Source organism: Lagenorhynchus albirostris, chromosome 8 (genome assembly GCF_949774975.1).
Source record: "Lagenorhynchus albirostris chromosome 8, mLagAlb1.1, whole genome shotgun sequence".
Taxonomy (NCBI): domain Eukaryota; kingdom Metazoa; phylum Chordata; class Mammalia; order Artiodactyla; family Delphinidae; genus Lagenorhynchus; species Lagenorhynchus albirostris.
This window is the reverse complement of record NC_083102.1, coordinates 6,081,482-6,100,453: the sequence shown is the minus strand read 5'-3', so window position 1 is coordinate 6,100,453 and position 18,972 is coordinate 6,081,482. Positions and strand designations below refer to the sequence as shown.

General features: G+C 60.4%; 2 protein-coding genes across 4 annotated transcripts in view; one reads left to right on the top strand and one right to left on the bottom strand.

Annotated features, from left to right (window-relative positions):
• Positions 1-8,704, top strand: part of NOS3 (nitric oxide synthase 3) — an 18,036-nt gene extending 9,332 nt beyond the window's left edge. For all 3 annotated transcript variants that reach the window (XM_060156364.1, XM_060156363.1, XM_060156366.1), the window contains 13 exons: positions 594-661; positions 1,259-1,375; positions 1,479-1,653; positions 3,409-3,541; positions 3,669-3,747; positions 3,863-4,050; positions 4,594-4,766; positions 5,192-5,402; positions 5,492-5,579; positions 6,596-6,717; positions 7,534-7,682; positions 8,028-8,222; positions 8,311-8,704. In XM_060156364.1, the coding sequence (XP_060012347.1) occupies positions 594-661; positions 1,259-1,375; positions 1,479-1,653; positions 3,409-3,541; positions 3,669-3,747; positions 3,863-4,050; positions 4,594-4,766; positions 5,192-5,402; positions 5,492-5,579; positions 6,596-6,717; positions 7,534-7,682; positions 8,028-8,222; positions 8,311-8,472 (1,860 nt within the window). In that variant the 3' untranslated portion in view covers positions 8,473-8,704. The remainder of the gene's footprint in view (positions 1-593; positions 662-1,258; positions 1,376-1,478; positions 1,654-3,408; positions 3,542-3,668; positions 3,748-3,862; positions 4,051-4,593; positions 4,767-5,191; positions 5,403-5,491; positions 5,580-6,595; positions 6,718-7,533; positions 7,683-8,027; positions 8,223-8,310) is intronic.
• ATG9B (autophagy related 9B) lies at positions 6,354-18,972 on the bottom strand. The gene is given in 19 exon segments (XM_060157547.1): positions 6,354-10,125; positions 10,212-10,335; positions 11,130-11,154; positions 11,156-11,221; positions 11,402-11,535; positions 11,700-11,926; positions 12,024-12,033; positions 12,558-12,737; positions 12,918-13,069; positions 13,230-13,730; positions 13,733-13,964; positions 15,724-15,858; positions 16,361-16,532; positions 16,724-16,784; positions 16,928-16,975; positions 17,090-17,314; positions 17,317-17,585; positions 18,405-18,498; positions 18,957-18,972. Coding segments are annotated over 19 exon segments (2,793 nt in total). The 3' UTR covers positions 6,354-10,003.

Here is an 18,972-nt window from a genome sequence, read left to right as displayed (position 1 = left end):
TGCCTAGACCATCCAGATATCCCCAGGCAGGGGGAAGTCTCCATGGTACCTACAAATGATGGGATGCTGTGTAATCATTCGAAAGAATGAGATCTGGGACTTCCCTGGCAGTCCAGTGGTTAGGACTCTGTGCTTCCACTGCAGGGGGCCCGGGTTTGATCCCTGGCCAGGAAACTAAGATCCCACAAGCCGCATAGTACGGCCAAAAAAAAAAAAAAAAGAATGAGGTCAATCTTGGTGTGTTGACCTGGAAGGATATCCATGATAGGTTATTGACAAAAAGCAGGTAAACATAATAGGATCCCATTTTTACTTTAAAAAATAAACTATAGAAAGTTTAACATCTGTCCATGGTACACATGCCTTGGGGGATGAGACTGGAGGGAAGGGAAGGGTAGAGTTTCTCTTCTATTACTTTACACGCTTCTGTAATGTTTTCAAAAAGCCAATACCTCTCTTTTGAAATGTTCAAAACAAATTAAAATTTAAGGTCATAAATAATAATAACAAGGGCCAGTCCAGTGTAGAATGAAATTTTGTATAGTTTGAAATAAAACAAAACTAATCGTGATGCCAACGTTTGCCCTCGCCAGAGTTTTGCGGCAGCCCTGATGGAGATGTCGGGCCCCTACAACAGCTCTCCTCGGCCAGAGCAACACAAGTGAGTAGGATGGGAGTTTTGGGGGCGGGGGGACAGGGAGGCATCTGGAGACACAAAAGGAAAGGAGGGGGCTTCCCTGGTAGCACAGTGGTTGAGAGTCCGCCTGCCGATGCAGGGGACGCGGGTTCGTGCCCCGGTCCGGGAAGATCCCACATGCCGCGGAGCGGCTGGGCCCGTGAGTCATGGCCGCTGGGCCTGCGCGTCCGGAGCCTGTGCTCCGCAACGGGAGAGGCCACAGCAGTGAGAGGCCCACGTACCGCAAAAAAAAAAAAAGGAAAGGAAAGGAGGTCTAAAGAGTTCTCCCACGGCTCCGCACTCATTTTCCCAACGAGCTGGAGGACAGCTGAGCGGGGCCTCAGGACACCCTCTTCCTTGCGACCCCCCAACTCCAGGCCCCGGGGCTCTAAGGGGCCGTCAGTCCTGAGGTCTCCTTCAGAGACAGGAGGGGAGGCAGGGCCTGGAGGCTCAGAGACCCCCTGGGGCCGCAGCCCCGATCCCAAGCCTGTTCCGGAGACCCTGAGGCTGTACCCTGGCCGCGTCTGGGCCCCGCCTGGTCTCCAGTCCCCTGTGACACCCCGTCTCCCTCCTCTCTTGCAGGAGTTACAAAATCCGCTTCAACAGCGTCTCCTGCTCAGACCCGCTGGTGTCCTCCTGGCGGCGGAAGAGGAAGGAGTCCAGTAACACCGACAGCGCAGGGGCGCTGGGGACCCTCAGGTCCGGGGAGGCTCGGTTAGGGGAGCCACGGGGGAGGGAAGCTGCCTGGGCCCCGGGGAGCGGGGGACGAGGTGGCCTCCGCTGACGGCTCCCTGCACCCCAGGTTCTGTGTGTTTGGGCTGGGCTCCCGGGCGTACCCCCATTTCTGCGCCTTTGCTCGTGCGGTGGACACGCGGCTGGAAGAGCTGGGAGGGGAGCGGCTGCTTCAGCTGGGCCAGGGCGATGAGCTGTGCGGCCAGGAGGAGGCCTTCCGTGGCTGGGCCCAGGCTGCCTTCCAGGTGAGCCCCCGGGCCCTTCCCGACGTCTCGCTCCTGCCACCCTGCCCCCCGAATTCTGAGTCACTCCAGCCTGGACATCTGCTCCCAAGACCTGCCGTACCTACGGAGGCGGGGTCCTCCCCGATGCCCGGACTCGTTGGGTTCTCTGGCCCCGTCCTGTTCCTCCAAAATCCACCCTCGTTTTGCCACTGCACCGCCAGCCCTTCTGGCTGAGTCCCGAGTGGTGAGGGACGACATGGCCCTGACAGCACGGGTGGAGCAGCTAGGGCCTCTGCAGGCGCAGGCCGCAGCCTCAGGCAGGCACGGGCTGCCCGCCCCCTCCCCCATGGGCACAGAGGGAGGGGTGCAGGGCAGGATGGAGGGAGAAGGGAAGGATCAAGAGAGGGTTAGTCAGAGGCGAGGGCTGAAGCTGAGGAACTACAGGAAGTCAGAGGCTAGGCAGGTTTGGGGCCGCGCCTGGACTGGAGGGGGTCCTAGGCTCGGGGAGTACAGGAGGGGCCAGCCCAGGGCCATGAATTCCCAAGCCTGGGCTTCCTCCAGAACAGCTCTGCCTGGTCTGGGGATCACGCCTGGAGCTGAACGGGCCTCCTTCTCGCAGTCCTAACACTGCTCCAGGGCAGCGCTGGCCCCGCCAAGGTCCCCAGGCTTGAGCTCAGCAGGTCTGGACTGATGGGAAGGAGGCGGGCATCCCAGCAGGAGGGCCGGCCAGCACAGGTGCAGTGTTTGCTGGGGAGAAGAAGAGGGAATGGGAAACAAGACTAAAGAATCCAGACAAGGGACTCGGCAGGAAGCTGGGAGTGGGACAGGAGAAGGGAGGAGAGGGCATGAGGCCTGGGGACACCACTTTAGAGACACAGGGCCAACGGGAGGAGCATCCAGCCAGAGCAGGAAGGCTCTGAGCTAAGCAGGGTGGGAGCAGTGGGGGTAGGAAGGAAGGGAGGGGGCCAGGGAAGGAAGGAAGAGATATAAGACTTTACACACACAAAAGAAAGATTAACAGCACTGGTGATACAGGTGGGAGCAGCCCGTCATGGGTGAGCCCTAGATTTCAAGCTGATGGCCGGCCTAGCGGCTTGCCAGGCTTGCACCTGAGCAGAAACAAATAGGATACACGCCCTCCCAGGGGTCCTGCCCCAGGGGCCCCCTCTAGCCCCTGGTGTGCAGTGCAGGGGAAGACAGACCAGCCGGAGACCCCTCCCAAGGCCACCGGAATTCTGTGCCCACTCCAGGAGCACCTAAGGGCTTTATAAAAGCATGTCATTATCTTCAGCAGACCCTAAGGAGGTGTAAAGACGGGGAAAAGGAGGCCTGCAAGCTGTTAAGTCTAGGAGTGAGAATGTGAACACAGGTCTGAACGCGTAGATGCGTTTGCTGAAGCTTCCGTGTGCCAAGCTCTGTGCTCCTTGGGACACAAGATTAACATTCACCAGGTTAACTAACAAGTGGACGTGACAAAAATACATGCAAAGGAATAGCTAACACAGCGGCCAAGACACGAAATGGGCTGAAGGACACGATGCCATCAGTCTCAGCCTCCGTTTCGGTTCCACTCTCCCTCCTGCCCCCGGGGCTGCCTGTCCCACAGGTGCGAGCCTGAGACGGGCGCCTCTGCTCCAGCAGCCCCAGGAATGGGAGGTGGCGACTGGGGCCCCAGCAGGCCCAGCTCCATCTCCCGCATCAGCGCCCCTGAGCTGCTCGCCACCAGGCCCTCCCTGGTGGCCAGAGGGCCTCAGCCCTCACCTCCTCACCCCCCAGGCCTCCTGTGAGACGTTCTGCGTGGGGGAGGATGCCCAGGCCGCGGCCCAGGACATCTTCAGCCCCAAACGAAGCTGGAAACGCCAGAGGTACCGGCTGAGCGCCCAGGCTGAGGGCCTCCAGCTGCTGCCAGGTGCGGCCCTGATTTCACCCTGACTCTGCTGGACCCCCAGCTCCCCCTGGGCCCGGGACCGACTCACTCAGGGGCCAGGCCAGGGTCCCCGGCTCCGGCTCTGTCTCATCTGTCCCCCGCCCCGCAGGCCTGATCCACGTGCACAGGAGGAAGATGTTCCAGGCCACAGTCCTCTTGGTGGAAAACCTACAAAGCAGCAAGTCCACGTGAGGAGGACCAATCGGCCCCACCACGCCGGCCCCCGCCCCTCGCGCCCCAGACCCTGGCTCCGCCCCCCTCCTGCCCAGCCCTCCTATAACTGCCCCCTCTCCCCACCCCCAGACGGGCCACGATCCTGGTGCGCCTGGACATTGGAAGCCAGGAGGGGCTCCAGTACCAGCCGGGGGACCACATAGGCATCTGCCCGCCCAACCGGCCGGGGCTCGTGGAGGCGCTGATGAGCCGCGTGGAGGACCCGCCGCCACCCACCGAGTCTGTGGCAGTGGAGCAACTGGAGAAGGGCAGCCCAGGTGAGGGGCTCCATCCCTCTGGTCCCCAGGGTCCCCTCAGGTTCAGGATCTGGTGGAAGGGGGCCATCTCCACTCACAGGCGCTGTGCCACCTCCTGACGGGCTGGCCTTGTTGCTGGAAGGTCCACTGAGGGCGGCTCCCTTCTCAGAACTCCCTGACACCCCCCCTCCCGCGGAAGGCCACCCCTCCCTCTGGGCTCCGTTCAAAGGCTTCCCCACTCCCCCCACCCCCGACAGCCTAGCCCGCTCTGTAGCTGGCATCAGGTCTACCTCATGCTGCACCAGTTCCTGGAGTTCAAACAAGCTGGGTGGGGAAAGGCAGGAGCCCAGACCACCCCAGTCCAGCAGGGGCCCTCAAACACACACACACACACACACACACACACACACTCACACTCACAGGGGCTGCCCATACAGGCCCACCACCACTATTCGAGGGCCAGGCCTCTGATAAGACACCGTGAGGTGGTTAGTCCCCCTGTGCTCCCCAGGCAATGCAATTCCGGCTCGGCCCCTCCCTCAGAGCACCCTGTGCCCCCCCCAGGTGGCCCTCCTCCCGGCTGGGTGCGGGACCCCCGGCTGCCCCCGTGTACGCTGCGCCAGGCTCTCACCTTTTTCCTGGACATCACCTCCCCGCCCAGCCCTCAACTTCTTCGTCTGCTCAGCACCCTGGCTGAAGAGCCCAGTGAACAGCAAGAGCTCGAGACCCTCAGCCAGGTGGGGGCCACCCCAGTGGGGAGCAGGGGCCGGTGAGGCAGGACGGGCCAGGAGGGGAGCCCACCTGGCTATCGTGCTGGGGCTCTAAGACCCAGCTCTGGAGTTCCTACTCATCTCTGAATTCTCTCGCCTTAAAGAAGCACGGAGGGGACTTCCCTGGCGGCCCAGTGGTTAAGGCTCTGCGCTTCCACAGCAGGGGGCGTGGGTTCAATTCCTGGTTGGGGAACTAAGGTCCCACATGCCACGCAGCACGGCCAAAAGGATGAAAAAAAAAAAAGCACGGAGAAGGTGCTCAAGAAATGTTTGTTGGCCTGAACTACTGAGCGGGGAGAAACCCCAGGAGGCTCAGCTCCGGAGGGGTCAAGAAGGGAGGTCATGAGGCAGGGCTAGCAGGTTCCAAGCTCACCGCCCCCTGCCCCCACCAGGACCCCCGGCGCTACGAGGAGTGGAAGTGGTTCCGCTGCCCCACCCTGCTGGAGGTGCTCGAGCAGTTTCCATCCGTGGCACTGCCTGCCCCACTGCTTCTCACCCAGCTGCCCCTGCTCCAGCCCCGGTACTACTCGGTCAGCTCAGCACCCAGCACCCATCCAGGAGAGATCCACCTCACAGTAGCTGTGCTGGCATACAGGACCCAAGGTGAGGCTGGGAAGCAGGGGCAGGGCCAGGAGCACACCGTGACCCCAGGATGGACCCCTCACCGGCCCCCTCCCTCCCCAACCCCCTAGATGGGCTGGGTCCCCTGCACTATGGAGTCTGCTCCACGTGGCTGAGCCAACTCAAGGCTGGAGACGCCGTACCCTGCTTCATCAGGGGGTAAGTGAGCACTGCGGGGGAGGGGGGCCGGCGGGGCACCAAGAAGAGAGTGTCTGTCCAAGCAGGGGTGGCAGAGTGCGTCACGGATGGCCGAGGACAGGTGGAGGGATCGGCAGGCAGTTGCACAGGGTGAGGGTAGAAGCTTTGGTGAAGGTGTGATTGGGAGCAGGGACGCCCCACTTAACATATCCAGGACGGGGCACCCACTTCACAACTCTGGCTAAGTTTGGGGCCTTTCACTAATTTGGACTTAGGGTCTTATCTTGAAACTGCAGTTCCCAGAGACGGGGCTGGGATTCGATCCAGCAGGCTCTGTTGCTTTTAGACGGTGTACTGTGTCCCTCCCTACATCTCTGGGGTCAGTCTGATGTTGGCAGGCAGGGTGCTTGGGAACTGTGCCCCATCCGCATTTAGTCCGGGGAGAACTGGTTAGGTTACCACAGTAACACTGAGCACTGGAGGAAAGGGAAGGATCTCAGGGTACCCCTCCCTCCTGCTGTGTTCAGAATTGCTCCATCCAGCACCCAGGAGCTGGAAGTCTCAGGTGGGACAAAGAAGTGTTCCCAGGATGGTACCAGCTAGGCCTAGTGCCCCAAACCCATCCAGCAGGCTAAATTACAGATAAACTGCCAATCTAGTGAGTACAAACCAAATGCCAACGTCGAGGCTATGGTTTAAAACAAAGACACTCAGCGAACCCATGATGAACTAAAAGGCTGTCTGTCCTTCCCTCCCCCATACTTTCTATATCTCCTGAACTGAGACATCAAAACATTCTTCAGTTCAAATTTAAGCTTTATTTCCTTTGACCCAACCTCCAGAAACCACAGGTCCAGGAAGTTTCTGCCAATCAGCAGAGTTCTTTTATTAAACACTTTGTGCTTACTGTGAGCTAGACACAAGCATTAACTCATTTTCAGTGGAAGTTGAGTTCTCCTCTCCCAACCCTGCTGAGATTGATAAGAATGGGGGATGTGGGGAAACCAAGTGGGCCTGATGGAGGGTCTCTTGGCTAGGGCTCCCTCCTTCCGGCTGCCGCCTGATCCCAGCTTGCCCTGCATCCTCGTGGGCCCGGGCACTGGCATCGCCCCCTTCCGGGGATTTTGGCAGGAGCGGCTACACGACATCGAGAGCAAAGGTGAGGCTGGGGCCCACGGGAATGACTGGAAGGCAGGAGGGAGTCACACAACTTAGGGGCACAAAAGAGCAGGGGGCTAGAAGGCAGGAACCAGGTAGGAAAGAGGGCAAGGAACAGGGCCACAAAGGTGAAAAGAATTTTATTAGACCAGGGGGTCGGGGACCTAGAGCCAAGGGCAGTGCCCTGTTGGTCTGGCTTCCTGGTGCCCAGCACAAAGTAGTGTTGGATTGGATTAACAACAAAGGGAACCCGGATGTCTGGAGAAGATGGGGCTGGGACTCAGAAGACAGATATGCCCCAGGTGGACTCTGGACTGTGTCAGAGGTCACTTAGGTGTGTCTGAGACCCAGGGAAGCTACAGGGTGTTCAGTTTGGGCATGGGGTGCCCAGGGGAGCTGGTAAATCAAAAGAAGGGAGCTTGTGACTAAGAGGAAGGTGTAGAGGGCAGGAACTGAAGGTGTGGGAGAATATGGGCTTAGAGCAGGGAAGGGGCCAGGCAGTCTCAGACTGCAGTGTTGGATGGTACAAAGGGCATGGAGTCAGAAGCCCCAGGCGTAGCACAGCGTCACTACTGGCCATGCCACCAGAGGGAAGTCACCATCTCCTGTGACCTTCGGCTTCTCTGTAAATCAGCGTCAGGCAGGATCTCTGTGAAAGCATCCCAACCCTCCTAGAGGCCAAACAGCTGAGTGGTTGTTTCTGCCGTAAAGGGTGGGCCCCTCAGCCTGGGTGAGGGTAGCCAGTGGGAGGTGTCGCTAGGGCTGTGTCCCCAGGAGGGGGTTGGGGGGCTCTCCCAAGCCGCAGTGATGCTTGCAGGGCTGCAGCCTGCCCCCATGACCTTGGTATTCGGCTGCCGGTGCTCCCAGCTCGACCATCTCTACCGCGAGGAGGTGCAGGATGCCCAGCAGCGCGGGGTGTTTGGCCGCGTCCTCACCGCCTTCTCCCGGGAACCCAACAGCCCTAAGGTGCGAGACCCTGAGGGGGCAGGGGTAACCCGGCGCGCCTAGGCCCAGGCCGGCCCCGCCCCCTGCAGTGCGCACCCATCGCTCGACCCCGTGGCGCTCAGACGCCCGCCCCCACTCGGCTCCACCGTCGTGCCAAGGCCCCTTTGGGTCTCACCCACCCTCACCCATGCCCCGCCCCTTACTTGTCTCCGTCCCTTGAGACCCCACCCCAGCGCACCAAGGCCCCACCGGGTGCGCCGGGTATCTTTCCCGCACCCAGGACCCGCCCTGCCCGCTCCCCCCGGGGCCTGCCCTTCCCTGCCTGGTGCCCCGCCGGGGTCTGCCCCTGACCCCGCCTCCCCTCAGACCTACGTGCAGGACATCCTGCGGACGGAGCTGGCTGCTGAGGTGCACCGCGTGCTGTGCCTCGAGCGGGGCCACATGTTTGTCTGCGGCGATGTCACCATGGCAACCAGCGTCCTGCAGACGGTGCAGCGCATCTTGGCGACAGAGGGCGACATGGAGCTGGATGAGGCCGGCGACGTCATCGGCGTGCTGCGGGTGCGGAGGGGCAGGGCCGGGGGCCGCCCCCACTCCCGCTGGCAACTCCGACTTGGGTTTTGATCTCCCGCCCTCTTTCCCCCGCCAGGATCAGCAACGCTATCACGAGGACATTTTCGGGCTCACGCTGCGCACCCAGGAAGTGACAAGCCGCATACGCACCCAGAGCTTTTCCTTGCAGGAGCGGCATATGCGGGGCGCAGTGCCCTGGGCGTTCGACCCGCCCGGCCCAGACACCGCTGGCCCCTGAGAGCCCTCTTGCTTTCCGCTTCAGTTTGCGGAGAGAGGGGCCGTCAGACCGGAACCAGCCACCTCTCCCTCCCCTCCGAGGTGCCGTCCCACCTCTGTCCAGAGTCTGCAGAGACTGGCCTGATTCCCCGGGAATATCTCTTTCTTTGTCTAGGTCTGTTTCCCTACCCTAGGTCTGAGTAAATCTGGAAGGCCGTCTCCCAGCCGTGGTATTCCACAGCCCTTTTGTGTTATTTAGGTGAATTTTAGATTCCCCTCACCTCTCTCGGAAGTATCTTATCTTGAAGCCTGATCTCTAAATCATTGAAATATTTATTACTGACGATTCACCATAAGAGACCAGATCAGAAGTTATGAGAGCTACTAAGATGCCTAACCCAGCGCTGTCAATTACAGTTACAGAATGAATGACAAGCTTTGTCTTTGAACTCGTGCAGACAGTGCGGAGGTGGTAATTCTTTGACAGGGAGTCCTGGAGAACAGTGGTGGTCCCCAGCCAATCACGGGCAGTTCTTCTGTGTTGCTCCCTGATCTGGACTGAGAAGCAGGTGCAGTCGTCAGCTGACAGGAGTGGGGATTCCAGGACTAAGGCCGCAAAGCTGTGCAGCACAACCATGAGCAAACTTTACTGCTTGTTTCGGACAGGACGAGGGGCCAGACCCGCTTCCTCAGATGTCACACTGACGTGAACTCCGAAAACGTCAGGCCTCTCTAGTCTTCCCACCCCCAGTCCCCATGCCCTTCCACAAGTCCCATGGGAACCTGAAGTCCAGATGTGTCTAAAGAACCTACTGGGGCTTCCCTGGTGGCGCAGTGGTTGAGAGTCCGCCTGCCGATGCAGGGGACGCGGGTTCGTGCCCCGGTCCGGGAAGATCCCACATGCCGCGGAGCGGCTGGGCCCGTGAGCCATGGCCGCTGAGCCTGCACGTCCGGAGCCTGTGCTCCGCAACGGGAGAGGCCACGACAGTGAGAGGCCCACGTACCGCAAAAAAAAAAAAAGAACCTACTGCCTTTCGGGTCCAGCCCCTCGTGGCTCCCTTATGTGCAGCTTGGCCTCCATCTTGGCTCTGCCCTCCAACGTGAGGTCACTTGGGTACTTCCTCCCAGGCGACCACTCCAGGACAGATAGTTGTCTCTTAGCCCCTCCGTGTGAGGACTGTCTCTAAGACATGTTTCCCGATGCCTTGGGCATCTCCTCTCCTACCCTTTCTCTCTTCTCCGGGGCGAGTTCCTCATTGACTCCCAAGTTCCGCCCAGCTAAAGCATCCATGGGGGTCTTTAAAGAGGGCTCGGCGTGCCCTTCCACTCTACCTCGTCCGATCTCCTGTGGCTGGAGAAGCAGCCAGGGAACCTGGGGGAGGAAGAACTCTTGACAAGCAGTCCAGGGGTTTAGGTTCCAGAGATGGCCATCCCCACCACCGTTCCCATACCTCTGAGTCTGAGTCCACCCAGTGTCCTACTCGTTGCCCTGCCTCCACCCCAGTTAGACAATACTGGCCGTGAGCAGCCCTCTCAGTCAGTGGCCTGGCCTCTCAGCTAGTGGCCTGGCCAGCCTCCTTCTGGGTGTCTGTGGGCTCCTGAAACCCTCCAGCGAACAGATTCTGGGTCCTCTGGGTTCTCCACTGCTGTCTGGGGCTGGAAGCAGGACTGGAGCCTGGTGAGAAAAGCCATCAGCTGGGCAGTGCCATGATACCTGCAGTTCACCCAGGGTCTGTCCCCCACACACCCTGACCGCCTCACCATCACTGGACCAGGATGGCTTCTCCTCGTCCGGCGAGAGTGTCTGCGGCGGGCTGGCCCAGGGCCTGGACAGGGAGAAGGCTGAAGCCTCGCCCCACAGTTCCTGCTGCTGCTGCCGATGGAGCTAAATGGAGAGAAGAAGAATGAAGGGCTCCCTCCGGCCCTGCAGCCTGAGGCCCCGCCCCCGGGCTCGGTGCAGAGGGTGCTGAAATCTCCTCCCCCACCCTCAGCTTGGAGCCTGTCCCTGGCTGTGCGGGGCTGTGGTTTGGTAGGAGTTTGCCTGCCTCACTAAAAGCAGAGCTGCGTTCCACCCCCAGCTCCACTGCTTGCCATCTGCGACCTCGAGCTAGTCACTTCACTTCCCCTAGCCTTAGGGCCCTCATTTGTCAGATGAGGACAATGGGGCTTCCCTGGTGGCGCAGTGGTTTAGAGTCCGCCTGCCAACGCAGGGGACACGGGTTCATGCCCTGGTCCGGGAAAATCCCACAAGCCGCGGAGCGGCTGGGCCCGTGAGCCATGGCCGCTGAGCCTGCGCGTCCGGAGCCTGTGCTCCGCAACGGGAGAGGCCACAACAGTGGGAGGCCCTCGTACCGCAAAAAAAAAAAAAAAAATGAGCAGTGACTAGCCAGTGGGCAGGGCCGTTGAGAGGATTCCAGGAGGGGAGTGCGAACACCCACATGTCCTCGCATCCTCGCCCAGTGTCCCTCGGCACGAAACCTGCACCTTTCTTTCCCTTTCTGCCCCCTCGCCCTCCCTTCGTCTTGTCACCAACAAGGGCCACCTCTTAGTTCCCCTCACCCTCTTCTGAACTGTGTTCTTTCCTGCTGGGTAATTCCTTACACTCCAGCCCCTCCACACTCTCCATTTTGTTCAGCTGCTTTCTCCCCGCATTTCTCTTTCTGGCACCCCTCTACTCACCTGGTGCAGGTAAATGGCGTGGAGACTCAGCAGACACAAGCTCTGGGAGCTGGGCCAGCTTCTGGCCCCCACTGCCTCCTGGGGACACACAGCTAGAACAGAGGGCACAGTGGATGAAAAAAAGACAGGTCCCCCCGTCCCCAAATGCCCCAGGGAGGGCCAGGCTTCACCTCCCCTTTCTGGTCACCCCCGCCCCCATGCCCCTGCACCCTTCTCCTGGAGGATCAGCCCCACCAGCCCTGCTCCCTGCGTCTCAGTCCCCCACCCCTCACCTTGAGTCCTGGGTCATTCGGGAAATGGAGGCCAGGAGGCTGGCCGTGGCTGCAGCTGGGCAGGGGACTACGGGGCTCAGGTCCTGGGGGGGCACGAGGGGCTGCATGGAGAGGTTGGCCGGGAAGGCCTCCGGCTGGGCGCAAGAGAAGAGAGAGTCAGAAGAGAGGACAGGAGGGGAGGCGGAGGTCTAAGGAAGGCAGGAGAGCGGGCTGAGCTAGTGAGTGCGTTAATACAAGAGGTGAGGCAGAGGGGGGAGGGGCCGGGGGGAGGCAGCAGGGCAGGCAGGCTTCGACTCACCAGAGGGGAGGAAGAGCTGCTGAGGATCCCAGGGCTGGGGGGGCTGCGAACCGAGCTGGCGCCCCAGGCGGCTGCATCTTGTTGCACCCGGCCTCGAAGGTGCCCCAGGAACTTGGAGCTGTGGCTTGGGGGGCACCGTTGTGGATGAACCAGGGAGAACCTCATCAATGAGAGCTCAGTCTTCCCGTCCTCAGCCCGCTCAGACAGTGAGGCCTCTGTCTGTCCCTCTTTTTTTTTTTGGCCGTGCCACGTGGCTTGCGGGATCTCAGTTCCCCTACCAGGAATGGAACCCAGGCCCTGGCAGTGAAAGCACCAAATCCTAACCACTAGGCCACTGGGGAACTCCCGTGAACACCACTTTTATAGCTGTAGTGGGTGCCACCTGGGGTAGGCAGGACAGGAAACACTAGCCCCCCATTCCTTCTTTCCAGGTGAACTGGAAAGAATGGGGACTAGCTCAAGAACACCCAGAAACACAGCCGCAGAACTGGACCCGGGTGCAGACTCAGCACTAGGATACGGCGGGACCTCAGTGTTTTGCCAAACCTGTTCACACTGGATACCAGGGCTGGCCTGACTCCAGCCCTGTCCACTGACCGAGACGTTCCCATTTACAGGTGTTATGACGTGCTGGGAACTCTGGTAGGGCTCTACACATGTCATCTCACGTAATCCTCATAAGAGTCCCACGCACTGTCCTCATTTGACAAATGAGGGCCCTAAGGGGAAGTAAAGTGACTAACTCGAGGTCACAGGTGGCAGGCAATGAAGCTGGGGGTGGAACCCAGCTCTGCTTTGAGCGAGGCAAGCAAACTCCTACCAAACCACAGCCCCGCACAGCCAGGGACAGGCTCTTACCTGAGGGTGGCCATGGCGCTTCACATCCATAAGGGCAAAGGAACAGATGTCCCCAACCGCGGCCACATCTACAGCGAAGTGACGAAAAAAGTCAATGATCTCCAAGGCGCCAGGGCGAAACCAGAAGAGCAGAAACAGTGGGGCGAGGACAGGGGACAGGAGCTCCTCCGTGAGGGAGACCTGGGGAAGCAGGGCTGAGGCTAAGAAGGGGTTGCTGAGGGCAACCAAACTCGCCAAGCAGGAAACCTCCAACGCAGTCATTCCCCGACGCCCGGGAGGGCCAGCCCTGAGCCCCTCTGTCCCCAGACACCGCGGGCAGCCAAGCCTCCTCCGCAGCCCCGCTACGGGCGTGACCCTCACTGCTCGGTGTTGCAGCAGCCGCGCCATCTGCCGGTAAGAGCTGGTCCTGCTCTCTACCGGGAGGTAGTGCGTGTGCGCCAAGGCCGCCGGCAGCAGGATTTGCGGCGAACGACCTTGGCCCTGCCCGCCCGGAATGAAAGACCTAGAGGGCGGGATGGGGATGGAAAAGGGGCCTGCCGTTTAGAGGATGTGCGGCTGGGATGCAGGGCTGGGGGGCCACTAGCGGTGGAAGGGGTAGGGATGCGCGGGAGGCTCAGCCCCAGGACAGAAGAATGCCCCTCCCCGGACATCTCCCCCATCGCACCTGGCCACTGGCCACTATCCCGAGCGCGGTCATGGCGGTGAGCACGTGCTCCACGTAGAGCACATCCTTGTCGTAGACGGTGAGCACGAGCAGCGCGGCGAAGAGCGCGCCGGCGAAGAAGACGAGCTGGCGGACCAGCAGCGCGAGCACGGGCGCGGGGGCGCGCAGGAAGGCGGCGGCGGGGCGGGAGGCGCGGGCCAGGCGCGCGCGCAGCTCGTGCGGCAGCTCGTTGAAGTGGCGCAGCTGCTGGCGGGCCAGGCGGGACCAGCGGCGCGTCGCCAGCGCGCCGGGCTCGCGCCGCAGCAGCTCAGCGCGGCTGTAGAGGGCGTGCAGCACTTGCCAGGCCAGCACCAGAGGGCTCAGCGCCAGGTTCACGGCCGCCAGCAGCAGCACCGTGCGCCGCCAGCGCGCGGCCAGGGCGGCCCGCCGGTCGCTGCGCTTGTAGGCGTCGGGCAGCTCCTAGCCGCCGCGGAAGAACGAGAAGGGCCCGCGGGAGAGGAGCAGATCGAGTTGGGCGCCAGGCCGCATTTGAGGAAGGCCGCCCTGCCTCCCCGGGGCACGGCGCGGCGGGCCGGCAGCAGGCCCTTGTTGGCCAGCGCCACCTGGTAGTTGGTGTAGCGCAGGATGCGGTGGTGGGCGTCCAGCTCCGTCAGCGGCCTCGGCTGCCCGCACAACCCTCCGCTCCTCTGCAGCGCCAGGAGGCGGGACTGCACCTCGGCCCAGGGCACCGAGCTGAGCTCCTCCTGCGGAGAGGGGACGCCTGAGCGCCAGCCACCTGGATTCCTCTCCACGGCGATGCCCAAACTCCCCGTGACCAGAGATGTATCCCCGCCGTCCTCACCCAGTGTCTCTTGGGCACGAAAGCTGCCACCTTTCGCTTTCTGCCCCCTCGCCCTCCCTTCGCCTTGCCACCAACAAGGGGCACCTCTTAGTTCCCCTCACCCTCTTCTGAACTGTGTTCCTCGGGCCCCTGCGCCTCCTGAGGCCGTGAGTCATGTGCTTCCCAGGAAGAGCTCATAAACCAACTCTACATGTATCTGAGCTCAGCTCCGTAAGAGCAGGTTTTCCTGGCCACCGCTCGCCCACCCGTGCCCGCAGCCCTACACATACAAGGTACAACAGAGCTGCAGGTAACAAGGCAGTCTCTTTCCCGTTCCTGGGGTACCAGCCCGCTGGGCCCGGAAGCCCCCAAACTTTTACCTCAGCATGCTTTGAGACACACACACACACCCCGCCCCATCCCACTCGAACAGATTAACCTTCCTAAGACAGTGGCCTTGTCCCCGTCGGGGTGGAGGCTGTCAGATCTCACTTGGAGCTCATCTGCAAACCTCATTTTAGCCCAGTTTCACCCAGCCTCCCCAGTCCAGCTTAGTCAAGTCCCTCCAGGCCAGCCTCTCCAGTCCATCCCAGGGTCTCCCTTTCCCCTGGAAGGAAGAGGGGAAAGAAGGAAGGAGAAAGAGGGGTCAGGCACCTCCTGGAGGAGCAGTGGTCCAGCTCCTCAGCTTCCCTGCCTCCATCCCCAGCCCTCGCGACTCTTTCCTGTGCTATGGCTTGTGCTTCCGCACTCAGGTGGGCTTTCGAGAACCTCTCCCCTTTGCTGCACAGGAGGGCTGTGTAAAAGTCTCTGCACTTCTGAGAGGAGCAGAGAAAGCTGGCTGCTGAAAGTAGCCTTTGCGCCGTGCCTTAAAGAAAGAACTTGGGGGGCTTCCCTGGTGGCGCAGTGGTTGGGAGTCCGCCTGCCGATGCAGGGGACGCGGGTTCGTGCCCCGGTCCGGGAAGATCCCACATGCCGTGGAGTGGCTGGGCCCATGAGCCATGGCCGCTGAGCCTGCGCGTCCGGAGTCTGTGCTCCGCAACGGGAGAGGCCACAACAGTGAGAGGCCCGCGTACCGCGAAAACAAAAAAAAAGAAAGAAAGAAAGAACGTGGGTACAGAGCCAGAAGGAGCATGAGCGAGATAGGGAGGAAAGAGCAAAGCGTGACCAGGGACAGTGAAGGGGCCGACGAAGTAGCTTCCTGCAAACAGGGGCCAGAAAGGGGGGTGGGCTCACTGACGGGGGCCTGAACACTCAGTTGCAGGCTGGTGGGTCAGTCTCCTTACTGCTGCCCAAAGATGCGCATTGCTTCCCCTGCCCCCTTCCTGCCTGGGGTTTGGAACGCCTCCCCGCCTCCTATCCTCCCCAGCCCAAGCCCAGTTCCTCCTGCTCTGGAAAGTCAGGTGACTGCCCTTCCTCTAAAGACCCATTGTTTGGACCACAAGCACGTGACTGTGCATCATCTTCCATAACCATCTACATCAACTAAGCTCCACAACAGGAAGGACCTTGTGTTCTAAGGGGCGGTACCCCACCTCCTAACATTATTCGGGGCCAAGGGTAGGTGTCTCTAAGGGCTTCTGCCCTCTTCCCAGTGGATCCTTCTGTCAGTACAGCTCCCTACTCCTTCCCACCCTCCGCCCCCTGACATGGCACGCCTCCACAGACACGCTCACCCAACTCACTGGGGGGATGTGCAGGGCCTCCCTGGAAAACACCTGGATGTCCCAGTAGCTGAAGAGTTTGCAGACCGAGCGAAGCAGCTGGAAGAGCCAGACGGCAGCCGCCAGGATCAGCAGGAAGACAAGCAGGAGCAGATCCTGTGCCAGGCGGGACAGACGGAAGAGAGAAAGCAGTGGCCCCATAGCAAGGGAGACCTGGCTTGGGGAGCAAGGGGGTCCTGGAGAGGGGACCCAGCCAGACCGGTGGTTCTCAAAGTGTGGGCCCTAGGGGTCCCCAGACCCTTGTGAGTGTCTGCAAAGTCAAAACTTTTCATATAATATTAAGGTTTTCTGCCATTTTCATTCTCCTTCTCCCAAGAGTACGCAGTGGCCTTTTCCAGCGGCTACGTGACATCACGGTCAGTCGATGGAATGTATGTTTGTCCGTTCTTAGGGACAGCTTTAATCTCTAACAAGGTGGATCTAGATAGGATTCTCATCAACAAAAGGTCTCGGGAGTTGGGTTCTCAATCAATTTTAAGTGTATCAAAGGTGGCCTGAGACTAAAAACTTGGAGAATGGCTGATCTAAACCAAGGAACAAAAGGAGGGGAGGCTTTTGTCTTTGTCGGTTGCTCTCCCCCATCACCTCCCCCACCAGCTGTCACTCACCGCTGGGCACACTGGGATGAGGGTAGGTTAGCATCTGACAAGGTCACTTGGCTGTGGAGCGACCCAGGTCTTGTTCGGTTTTTTGGTTGGTTGGCAAAGAGAACGCTGTAATCCACGCAGCGAAGAAGGAAGGTTGTGAAGGTGACAATGAAAGTGAATCGTCTGGGACAGGAGGGAGTGCAGTGATGAGGCCTGCGGGCTGGGAGGGCTCCTGCCCCAGCCTCCGGGCCCGCCCGGATTAACCCATCCTGCTGAGCCCCTAGGTTGCCTGGGAAGGCACTGGAGGCCCAGAAGCAGCAGGTACTACTGAGGAAGCAAGGGGAAGAGCTTGGGGTCTGGGACAAGCATCTCACCCCAGCTGGAAGACATCCTCCAGCAGGATACAGGCAGGGCCACTCCTCTGGTGGCAGCTGTGCATGGGGCAGGGCGCCGAGAATTAAGCCTGAGGCATGATGGGCCTTTCCTGAGGACGCCGACTCCTAGCCCCCAAGTCCCCAGCCCACTGCCTCCCGTCGCCCTGTCTCCCGTGCCCCTTCTGCCAGGCAGAGCACAAAAGGATATCTTGGTGAAGAAGCTGTCCAGGTTCTGGACGTGGTGCCAGGAGCCTGGGCACAGAGGGGAGAGCGTTGGGACTCACCTGCCTCCGTGCCCTCAAGCCTCTGCCAGAGGCCCAGCCCAGGGGACACTCTGGAGCCCTGAGGCCCTCCCCAGCCCCTCACCTCGGAGCCCTTCAGGCACGTGAAGCAGGGGCTGCTGCCCCTCCCCATGGAGGGCTGAATCTTGGGACCCCTCAGGGTCACAGTCCTCCAGCCTCTCAGAATCCTGCTCAGGGATCAGAGGGCCTCTCCGCAGCCCAGGAGGGTCCTGGGGGCATCGGCATGGGGCAGGGGCAGGGTGGGAACCCCAGGAATGGGGAGCAGAGATGGGCATCATCGCGGGCCGGGCTGCGTGGCGGGGGTAGCGGGAGTGGGGAGGGTACTATAGCGAGGCTGAGAAGCCCCTGGGGCCTGCACCGCTGGGTAGGGGGGCCCCGGGGCTGAAGGAGGAGCTGAGGAAGGCGTGCTTTTTGTGTGAGGTGCAGGGGCCAGAGAGAAGATGGAGACCCTCCCTCCCCCAGGTCCCCGACCCGGAGGAGGAGAAAGAGGAGGCAGTGGCACGGGGAGGAGGGGCACGGATCCACGCCCCAGCTGCCCCCGGTCCCCACCCCCCGCCCATCTGCCTCACCATCAGGCCAGCGGCATCTCCTGAAAGCTTGGAAAGATGGGAGCTGCTGCTGTTTCCGAAGAGGTCTGCGTTGCTGAGCGGGGACTTCAGCAACCAGGACGGTGACAACAACAGCCCGGTGACCCAGTTGGGGCAGGCCTCAGGCGTCCCAACTCGCAGTCACCAGCCCGACCACCCACACCCCTTCCAGGGCAACCGCGGCCAAACCTCTTAGGGCCCCGCCTCCATGCCTGGCAGGGCAATACCTGGAGAGGCAGGAGCAGACTAGCGGCAGATGGAAGGAGATCCCCCCGGTCCCACCTTCAGACCCCCAGCGGACTTAAAACGGGAGGCCAGAGAGCAGAAGCCGAGAACAAAGACAGAAAGAATCTAGTTAGGATTATAGGGCTATGGGGCCAAGATATACATCTTTAGTTTCTTAAAACCTTATCTCAGAATAAAACAAAACAACTTATCTCCCCTCCCTCTATACACACACACAGAGTGATCCACAGAGAAACACTTGAAGACCAAACACAAAAAGAAAAAAAGGAAACGAGAATGGCTGCATGTTTTGCTTGTATGACAGTGCTAAGGAATGGAAAAGGGGAGACCGTCTGACTTTGCAGCCAGGGTGGGGGAGACTGAGAGGGAGCAAGTGAAGGGAGGAGAGGCAGTTATTTGGGACGAGAGGTGGTTCTCGGAGATTTTACAGTAGGAAAGTGGGTTTCCTTGGAAGCTCCAGTATGTTTGCTTATTTATCCTCTTGAAACCCCCTCTACCAAGTTCTGATCCAGTTTTGGGAGCCCCCTGAGATGCATCAGGGCTGACCCAGCAGAGGGCAGCTGAAGGTCAGGAATTTGGAAGGGCAGGTAATTTGGGTGCCCCAGGGATGAGCTGACTGTGTTGAGTTCCTCGTTGCCACCTCAAGGAGGAGGCGGAAGCCCAGGCAGCTGGTATGGTAGCTTGTCCAATACCATTCTTGAGGCCCTGAATCATCAGGTTTCCTACTGAAGTCCATTCCTGAGGTGCTGACTCAGCCACCCATGTGTCAGGGCCTCCAGGGCTTAAGCCCAAGTGCTGATGTAGGGACCAGTGTCCAAGACATGGAAACAGAGGAACAGAGTACATCCCAGATTGCCCACTGGAGGAACTTAGAGGAGGAACCTGTGCTTCCTTCCTGGGAGGGGAATTGTCGTGGTAGCTCAGGACTTGCATAGTTTTATCCCCGAGCAGGAGGCAGAGCTATGAAAACAAGACTCCTGGTGCCCAAAATGGAATCCCACACTGCAGAGGGGCTAGGAAATTCCCATGATCTCTCTGAGACACCTGTCAAAATCAGATATGTGGGGTTTCCTCTGGTCTCTCCCCAGCCTCACTCACCCTGATATTCCACCAT